At 46.1% G+C, this 10,308-nt stretch overlaps 1 protein-coding gene across 1 annotated transcript; it reads right to left on the bottom strand.

The window, feature by feature from the left end:
- Positions 1 to 5,719: 5,719 nt before the first annotated feature.
- On the bottom strand, positions 5,720 to 9,540 carry LOC134471853 (uncharacterized protein C2orf78-like). Its single transcript, XM_063232030.1, is given in 5 exon segments — positions 5,720 to 5,827; positions 5,830 to 5,876; positions 5,879 to 6,137; positions 6,168 to 6,805; positions 8,456 to 9,540. Coding segments are annotated over 5 exon segments (1,653 nt in total). The 5' UTR covers positions 9,057 to 9,540.
- Between the last annotated feature and the right edge of the window lie 768 nt (positions 9,541 to 10,308).

The following is a 10,308-nucleotide window of genomic DNA, read 5'->3' as shown; positions in this document are numbered from 1 at the left end:
TGTGTCCCAGGATGTTCTTTTAGCAGCACCTTTTGCAATTGTCTCAGTTTTATCCTTTGGCAGATTTCTAGCTGGCAGCACAAAGCACAAGGCCTTTGGGTTTTCAGACCAGGTGAGAGCCTGGAAGAGGAAAATGATTCAGCTCATTGTATAAATTATTTCTGTGGGAGACATTTGGTCAAAATGATTTCATCCATGTTGACCACAGCATATGTAGCCTGTTTAACTGTGTCCCTAGCAGACCTACTTCAATCCACAAGCAGAGGGCATTCTACGTGTGTTGGGAGATTCTTCATTAAAACTGTTGAGCAGAGAATAGATCACCACTTACTGTCAGGCAGCCCTAATCAATGGTCTTCTTTGTAGGGAGGTACATGGAATCATTGAGTGGTTTTATCACCACAAGTGTCAGGCAAGGCATTTCCATAAGATTCCTTGGGACTAGGTGATCCAAAGTTTGGTGGTCCAGCCATGTGCAGTTATTCATGAAGTCTAGTACAGCCTGTGGTATGTGCTCAGTTAGGACTCAGCATAAGGTGAGCTTGTCAGTTTACATTATGAGAAAGACCTTGACATCTGGAGTGCAGAGGCAGCGGGAAGAGGCAGCCCTTAGCAAGTGGCTATAAGAGTTTGCACAGGTAGGCCACTGGTGTTCCCAGGGGCTGACAGTTTGAGTCAGCATCTTTGAAGTTACCTGTCATCATTTATCAACAAACAAGTTGAATTCCACTTACATCTGAAATTCCCAAAGTTTGGACAGTGGCGAAGGGCTTTTTAATAACATTGAAGTCCTTTCTTGCTTTCAGTTCCACTCAAATGCTACCAGATTCCTTTGCACACATGGCATCATACATGGGCGTTCCTCTTTTTGAACCCTGAGATACAGATTCAGCAGTTTCAAAGATTTTCTTGATTTGAGACCAGAATGGAGCAGCTCTAAGGACATAGTGTTCCTGATTTGAAATATTTCAGGAAAGTTTTTATGTTTTTTCAAGAAGGATATTGTGCTGAAAACTAGAGGACTCAGCTATGGGGGCTCCTGCAAAGAGGGTAAGATCGTTTTCACCCCTCTGGCAAATTGAGTGCACCTCAGTCAACTTTGAAGATGAGAACTGTGGTCTTTCCATTTAAAAGTCAAGAGAGGGTGTCTGACAGGTGCCAACCCATGAAGAGAACAGAGTCTTTTTTAAATCCAAGAAAGTGTATCAGGTGTCATCTTGAAGAGGCGGCTCAGAAGACTATAGGTTTCGAATTGCAGAGTCCATGGTGTTGCATTAAGAGCATGCGCTGGCTTGGAATTTTCACTGGGCTACTTCACGGGGGGGGGGGGAGGAACACCCCAAGTTAGTAGACAGTCTACAGTGATCCTGACTTGTTTAAGGACTCCTGACATGTTGCTGGATTCCTCTTATGTTTCACGTTATGTAGGGTACTATCTGACGGGAATGAGAGTCATGAGGGCTGGACTTAATATGGGTGCATGGTTTATTGCCAGGCTCAAAATCATATGTTTGGCTCATACCTATGAAGGAAAAGGCTTTCAAATTTCAGGATTGCGATTTCTGTCTCTGACTGAGGCAGGCTTCCTGTCAAGTAACAATCAGAGTAACAGCTGTCTTGGTGATGGTTGGTATGACCTTGGTGGGGATATCTCTTCCCAGCAGGAGTATGGAGCAATCTGGCCTACACATGAATTAATATTTGGTGAGATGTCCCCTGGCACTGCATGTTTGCGCCTAACAGACAATGTGAGAGGCCAGAAGTCCAGATGCCCCTGTGATGATAACTTTTGTTCGGAACAAAGGGCAATAGATTGGCTGTCTCCCAGGAAGGTCATAGGTTGAACATAATGGACTATGGGATCCTGGTCACCCAGTTGAATAACTGCCCCTATGCTGGATTCATGCATCTTGCATATTGCCTAGAGGATGTGGGTCTGTCTGAGACTGAGTTTTCTTGTGGATATCAGATGCTTATTGCTTAATAATGGGTGCATGTAGCGTCTGTGGTTTTTCACAGCCCTCAGGGTCAATTAATTATGGGCTCCTTATGAGCTACACAGAGTCACTCATGAAAGTCTCAAGGTCCAGAAGAGCCTTCTGGGTAACTGTAGTAACTTCTGACATATTGATATGATTCCTCTTCCACCCCCTTTGACGCCTTTGAGAAGCACTTGAGGGGGTTGTTTTGTTTCCTACTGCTGCATTTTGTGCTTCTGGGCAGGGCAACTTTGGGAAAGGCAATAGCAACCCATTTGTCAGGATTGAGTGTTCACTGTTTTCCTTGGTCAGAACGTTTCTGTGTTAAATAGAGTCAGAAGGAAATGATGACCATCATCTCGGGTGGGCTTTAGTGATGACATCTGAGCGAGCTAGGCATGTAAGGGTAATTGTGAAGTAAAAGATTCAGAGACTGAGATTTGTGGCAGTACACATGCACACTGGCTGCTGGGGCTACACCAGACTGTGGGCTGGAACTGGTTCAGGTGTTTGGCGAGGTGGCCCAGTGTGAGCTTCATTGGCATATGTCAATGTGGAATTCTCAGATCTCTTTTCAGATGGCCTGAGCAGCTGTTTGGCTGTCTTTTAACTCTATATTTAGTCACCAGAGAAGTCCTTGCTAATATTTTGGAGTGTACAGTCAAAGACAATGGATTTGACCAGCTAGTTCTTGTTGCCCCTAACACTCCTTATATATGTATGGTGTACCTTTCAATGAAGCTACAACAAAGTGTGGTCACCCCTCAGTGAGAGAGACCAGAAATGATGCCTGTCTGACTATATGACTCTTAGCAAGTTGGGACCATCTGCACTAAGAAGGAGTTCATGAATGGAGTCTCCACTGTGCCCTTATAAACACATCCACCAAACTAGACATTAGGGCCCAATCAGCACACTGAATAGACTCTGTAGTTCACTGTGAAGCACAAATGTTCAACACACTCACTCAACCAGCATTCAAAGGTTAAGCATTCGAATCCCTGTCCCATGGAGGCGGCCCTGACTAAAGAGTAGTGCTCAAACTCTCCTTCTTAAGGTGAACAGGAATGACAGAGTGAGTAAGGTACTCCATGCTCTTATGTCATCTGATCAATAGACACTACTGCATCATTTCCCTTTCCTGGATCTCTGAGTAATAGCATCAAGCAATGGCCCTACTTCCAAGCCTCCAAAGGTACTCCAAAGATATCTCCAGGGAGAGACATCCAGTTGAAGGAACTAGAGATACCTGCCTCATGCTGGGCCAAATGGTGGCCTACAGAGCCTGTGGAGCAATTCATTGTCAGCAAACCTTAATGTTGCGGAAACACAGCAACCAGGGAAAGCAGTGCCTGACAAGGTTTTGAAACAATGAACAGATTCTTTTACACTAATGGAACCGACTAGGATTACTTCCAAAGAATCCCTGTCCCAAACATTCAGTGGTGACTGTGTTATGCACAGTGAAGTGCAAAGGCAATGTTGCTTGCAAAATTGGGATGGAATTTTACAATCATTGTTGCATCATAGTGGCCAGCTCTTTCTGGAAAACAAATTCCGAGAATTAAAATTACCTGGATGTAACCTGTGCAAATAATATACTGAAGCATGGTGGCTAAGGAGACATTTTATGCTATAACTTGTTCTATATGGTTGTGAGCCAGTCTTGATTCCTAATGAGTGCAATGTGTGTGAGCTGAGTTTTGGGTTGCAAAATCTAGACATTGAAGCCTTTTGTAGGTGGTCACCTAGCAGGGATGCCTAGGTAAATTGCTCTGGGACATAGCTCTCAAAATTGAGAAAAAGTGTTTCAAAGAAACAGGAAATGTGAAGGGTCCCTCACTATCTCTGTAATATTAACAAAAATGCACAAACGAATTTTGTCCATCAGTAAGTGGTTAAACTTTCACATCAGTTGTGTAGGTGCACATGGCGGGATGAGTCTACAGTTACTCGAGCAGAATGGATTAAGTGTTCAAAGTGTATGTGCCCTAGAGAGCTATGAAGATCACGGCTGGGAAGTTGGTAAAGTAGGAACACTCTATTTTATTTAAATATCCTCTGGTATTTGCGATTCTTCTATAATGAGAGCCTGTGATTTTGGAAGTCTAATTTAGTTGAAGGACAACACCCATCTCCCAAGTCACTCCTCTGGGTCCTGAAAAGTGCTTGATATTGTCCATGGCCTAATCTATTAACTGGGTGAAAATTTAGGCAGGTGGAGCCCAAAATGGAGACAATCCTAGAAAATAGGCTGTTGAGGAAAGACTCCAGATCAACCCTGTGACAGCTGTGTGATTCTAGGTGTGGACAGTTTGTAGGTAGGAACACGTGGAGAGGTTTGTGGTTGAGATTGGGAATGGGTTACTAGGGTTTCCTCTTGAGATCATGAAAATGCTACAAACTTCATGGCACAGTGAATGCCAGTGGATTGCATTTTTAAGTGAATTTCAGAGGGAGAATTCCCGCTGAAGACTGTATTTTCAAAATCTAAATTACTAGAATCCCACAGTGTGGGTCCTTTGCCCTCAAGCACATGACCCCACTCCTTTCCATTTCTGTCCCCCAATTCCCACCCTCCAGCTCAACTCCCAAATTATGATTTTGACCCAGTCTTCCAGCATTCTAAAGAAACACATCTGCAAGTTTGGTGCTTCCATCCTGAGCTGCCTGAGGATGTTGCTGTGCTCTTCTGCCCTGAAACTGAGTCTGAATATCCTGACTACCCAATTCTGATGGCTGCCATTTCAGAAGGTGGCACATGTCAGATCTCAGAGAAGCAGGCCCAAACTGGATTCTAGATTTCCAACTACAAAGTTTGATCTTATAAACATGTGGAAGCAGGGCCTTGGAATCTAGGTTGAACACACGAGTATTGGCACTTGCACATTCTGTGAGGATTTCAGGGGGATCTGGGCACAAAGTGACGCCTTACTGGCTCTGAAGGTAGAGAAATAAGACACCACTGCTAAAGTGGCTTAAAAAGGGACACAGTGAAACTGAACTAGTGTGTTTGCAGGTTAGCTAAGTATGCACCTCTGCAACCTTGGACCAAGGAGAATTTGGATGCCTTGATTTCTATTCTGGACCAAGTTCTAGGTGGGCCCTGTGCTGCTGATGCTCATTTACATGCTGTCCTTAAGACCTCTGCAAACCCACGCAATGCCCTCTTGTACCTTCACCAGAGTTTGGCCGTCAACTTTCCCTGTGTAGCTTTACATGACCCAAACGTTGGAGATGAAGGTTACATCAGAGGGCCGCTGCTGGGTCACATGGCAGGAGGCTAATTTACATAAAGGGGAATATGGTACTTTTATCCCCATCTTGTGGCATCCTGGTCCTTACCCCAAACCTGTCCTTCTCACTACAACTGAAGATTTACTGTCCCCTATCATTTTACCCGAACGCGATCCATCCATGTATTTGTGATTTCACTTCTCTGGCCATTTTGTCTCAAATCTGAAGTCTCTTTGCTCATTTCTTCACCTGTGTGCCCATATTCCCCAAATGAGTGTTAAGTTCCTCAATTTGATGGACCCTTTCATCTCCAGCTGTGCCAAAGGAAACCAGAGGGAACAGCAGCATCTCACAACTCAAAAGGCCACTTTTATTTCCTATCTATGGGCTCTACTGAATTCCTCTGCTGAGGACTTATGTTTGTTCAATGGAAAATGTGCAGTTTGTGGTTCTGTTCCCTCTCAGCACAATATTAGATTCGTCAAATTTTTACTTATCTATATCTACATATCTATGGGAAAAACTATTTGGAGGCCACAGTGGCTGGACTGTGCTGCTGTCTCCCATCTTGCATACCCATAGTACTGGGCAATTTCCAGGTCTCTCTCTCTCTCTGCTTAAAGAATTGCAGTTTCCCTAAGGATGTGTTATGGGCTGCAATTCCCACTGTCGCTGAGCCTGCCTCTTCATGGCCTCGTGCTCTGGCCTCTGTTCCACTGTGATGGGGCTGGACATGACAGGCTCAGGCACATTGGGTTCCCTCCAGGGAATCGGTTGGCAACTGAAGTCTTCCAGGAGAAATGGGTTACGCTGCTGAGGTGGGGACCTGTGCTTAGTGGCAGCACAGGCAACAGGCTCCCTTATGAGAGAGGCAATCAGTGGTGTCACCTGGCATGGAGGCTTACACCTTGCAGACTGAGGAAGTCCAGGCTACGTGGATGTGGTCAGTCGTGGTGGGCAGGTACCATTTGGCATTGTGTGAGCCTGGTTGACAGTGCACATCAGAGAAGGGTTGGCACAAGCTCTTTGGGATGGGTGAGCTGTGCTAGTATCTGCAGTTCCGGTGTGCTGAGCTACAGTGGGTCTCCTTGAAGAAAAATCCCGTGGCTTTCTATAGACAGGCTTTTCCTGATGCTTTGCAGGACTCGGAAACTGCAAAGGTATTAACTTCACCTGCCCAGGTGGTGGGCGCTCACAAAGGGTTGCATTTGAGTCCTCTGTCCCAGCAGGCTTCTGCAGGTTCTGGGAGTTGTCCCTAGCTCTTTCAGTCCCCTTTCCCACATGTGGGGCCCTTGGCCATGGTTTGGAGGCTTGCGAAGTCTTGTCAACTTTGGGGTCATTGGATATTTCCAGCGCCTGGGAGGAAATAGGCCCAGCTCTCTTATCTAGCTTCTTCCATAATGGGTGGAAAACCTGCACGGATTCTAGCATGTGCATCCCTAGGGAGGTGCGAGGCATTTTGAAGACTCTTGGCCAAACACGGGTGGCTGTCTCTTGGGCTTCCTGTTTGCAATTGGTTTGTCTTGGGCCTTGATTTGGGGTGTTGGCTGCCTTCTCTCTGCCGCCTACTTTATGTTGGTCTTCTTGGCCTGAGTTTGCCCACAACCCTTATCTTGGTTGGGCCTGCCTGAGGCTGCTCTGGCAGACTTTCTATGTGTCTTCTCTGTGTTGCCCTCAGGAGCCCTTCCACTGGCCACTACACTGCAAAGGTCCTGTGGTCCCCCTAACTGGCTGTCCTTCTCCTTCACATGGATCTTAGCTTCTGGGGCAACAACCAAGGGCTCTGAGGCCTTACTTTTACTCTCCCTCCCTTGAGGACAGGGACACTTTTCCATTCCTGAACTCTCTTGTTCCTCATTCACATCCATGGCCCCATCATCATGGGCTTCCATGGCTATGGGATGTTTGGAGTCCTGGGCTCCACTCCATCCCCTTTTCAAGGGTCCCTGCTTGCTGAGGACTCAGGTGGACTTTTCTCCCAAGGCCTTCTGAATAACCCAGCTGTTCAGGGATGGCACATTCAGTTGAAGCCTGCAGGCCTGGAGGTTCAAGGTCCTGTAAAGAGAGGAGAGGCAGGTGTTCATTACCAGTGTAAATGAGGTGGGTTTTCATAGGCTTTGAATCCTTGCCTCTAACACTATCCGTGTTTCTCTCCTGGTAGCTCCTAGGTACGATCCAAAATCATGTGATGAATGGAATTCTTTGAGTCACTCTCCGTGAATTATCATCAAACTCACTTGGTGGGCTTACCTGAAGCAACTGAGTACATCTACTTGTGCAAGACTGGATGAAATCTTGAAGTTGTGGAGCATCCACTTCCCTGGAACTGATCTTCTGATCCCAGGGATCTGTCTTGCTCTGCATAAGTTTCCTTCACTGCAAATGAAACAAGGAAGAAGATCTATTCCAGCGCAGCCTTCAGCAGCCCTAGGAGGAGCACCACTTTTCCTTTAGCTCTTTCTGATCATGATGGACAGGACTAGTTTATAGCTAAGAGGTATGTGCTATCCTTTTTCCTGCTATTCGCCCCATATTTGTTTTTCCTGACTTTGAATTTTCTGGTGTTGTTCTGCTTTAAAGGAACAAGAAAGTGGTTTTCAAAGCACAAAATGATTGGGTGTACAGGGGTACGTTATTGCTTATGAGGAACAGGTCCCTGGCCTCCATGATAAGTAGAGCACACTCACTCTCAACAAATATGCGCCCACACAGACACACTTACACAGATGTGCAAATGCCTCACATATTCACAATCAGTGATAAGCCTGATCAATTGTAGCTATCAGATTCACCCAGTCCTTTCTCCTCTCTTCCTTGTAAAGAACACTGCTACCGTGGAGCAAGAGAGACAAGAATTTCATGTTTTCATTTTGAGCAAGACAGGCACCAGGGCACATGAATTGGACAGGAACTATGAAATACAATACCATATTTCCTGGTGCAAATATTGGAAGATGACTCTGTCCTTGCCAACATAAAATTGTGGGCAGCTGGGGTTCTCCTCAGTGCAGCAGGGGTGGTCATTACAATGTCCTGCATTCCCTACATGCAGAGCTTGGGAGTGGATTGAGCGTCATAAAGATGGTGAAGTCTCAGCACAGAAATTCTGTCTGTCCCTTTACTTAGGACTAAGGTGCTGATTCAAGCCCCTTAGTGTGCTAACCACATTCCTTTACATTCTTGTTGTCAGTACCCACCTGGATAACGCATTTCAGTGTTGGCTTATGTAGACTCTGAACTGTACATGGTTGGAGCAGCAGAGGATAATATCATCTTTGTGTGCTGGATCTCCTTCAGCACCATCAAAATGTGCTGCTGAGGCCCAGAAGCCCCATTGCTTGTGTGGGGCACACACTCATATGGGTACAGTGCTCCATGCTCTGCAGACAGCAGAGGCCCCAGGGCACCCTGACTGTAGTAGTGGCCGTGTCCTTGACTTGCCATGCGTGTGGGTAGTGTAGCAGGAACCAGGCTGGCAGATGGATATACTGGAATCATGGCAGCAGCACGGACAGGCATGGGTGTTGAGGCCACTACCGTGCTCTGCTCAGTGACAGTCACGGCAGTGTTATGGAGGGGTGGATATTGGTGTGTAGAGCTCACCCTCTGATCCCCCTGCCAAAGGCCTGGGTATGGCAAAGCCGAAGTGAACCGCTGGCTCTGGCCAGAGACCCCTACAAACCTACTTATGCTACAGTGTTGGAAAATGTAGGTACTGGCCATGACTGGCTCGAAGTAGTTGGCAGAGGCAGAGGGTGGGAGCCTTGCTGAACTGAGGCCTGGAGGTGTTACTCCGCTGGAGCTGCAGGCACTTGGTGTTAAAGCAGCGTTGCTCACCATGCAAGGTGAGAGCTGCTGAGCACTGGAGGTCCCAGTAGATGGTGGAATATGGAAATGTTCTGCAGGAAGCAAGAGGGCCACAAAAACACAGATGAGATTGACAAATTCTCAGTGTACTTGAGCATCACTATTACCTGTCCTAAGGTCCTTCTACCTGGAATGCCTGTGGTACCAGTCTTCAGTCTTAGGCGAGCAATGAAAGATATTACTGTGCCTCAAATTGATGTAGTGGTTTCAGTGCTTCTCATAAGTTATGTATCTGCCATGTGGGTCACGGAAGACCCCACACACCCCTTCACAGGTGCTCCATGGTCCTAAGTTACCTCTTTCTCCTTACCCTCGTCTGTCCTTGATGCCATGATCCCTGCACGCACCCTGACATATGACCCGGACAGTTGGGTTTGAAAACTTTCCCACTCCAGAGATTTGTCCTCTTACTGGTGTTGAGTCAGGACATTCAGAGCAGGGAGTCCCCATGGACTTCTTCAAGTTTCCGAACAGTTAATATCATTATCAGGTTATAGAACCTGACTCCCTGTCAGGAGAACAAAAGCCACAAAGGAGTTGGAAAGAAACTCTTGGTAGGGATTTGGTTACTCACCTGCTTGGAGACAGTATGACTCTTACCCTATTCTTCTTTGGTGCCTCAATGTGCAGGTGCAGGACCCTCCCTTTCTCCCATGGCTCATTTATATTCCTGGTTGGTTGGTACATTGCAGGACTCTATCTTTCCCTTCTGCACACCTACCTTCTGACACTATGTCTGCATGGGTACCTGAGGATCATTTTCTCCAGAAATGGCATAGAGAAAAAAATGTATTTTAATCTGTCTGACTTACAAGTTACTCATCTCCAAAGTGGTTCTAAACAAAACACAGTGACATCACTGATGCTTGAAAGCGACATACAACACGGAATTTACATGAAGGAAGATAAGGCAGGCTCTGCAAAGGTAGAGATATTTAGTGAAGAACTATAGGATCACAGAGTGAAAGAAGCATATGAAGCATTATAAGTAATGTGGTCCAAGAGTCATACCAGAGTTCATTTGCTAATTTGTTGGCAAGTGAGAAAGAATAGTGGATCTATACAGAAACTGCTGGTATACCAGCTACATCAGCCAAATAAATGTGATTTCCTTGTTAACTGAAACATGATGAACCTATGTTAGTGCCTACTAACTTGAGTGCAGTGGTCCTGAGCAAATATGAGCATGGAAACTCTGTCTGCGATAAGCGTGCCACAGGCCTCA

Source organism: Cavia porcellus, unplaced genomic scaffold, assembly GCF_034190915.1.
Source record: "Cavia porcellus strain 051 isolate PalLab524CR breed Dunkin Hartley unplaced genomic scaffold, mCavPor4.1 scaffold_20, whole genome shotgun sequence".
Taxonomy (NCBI): Eukaryota; Metazoa; Chordata; class Mammalia; order Rodentia; family Caviidae; genus Cavia; species Cavia porcellus.
This window is presented reverse-complemented; position numbering and strand designations above follow the sequence as displayed.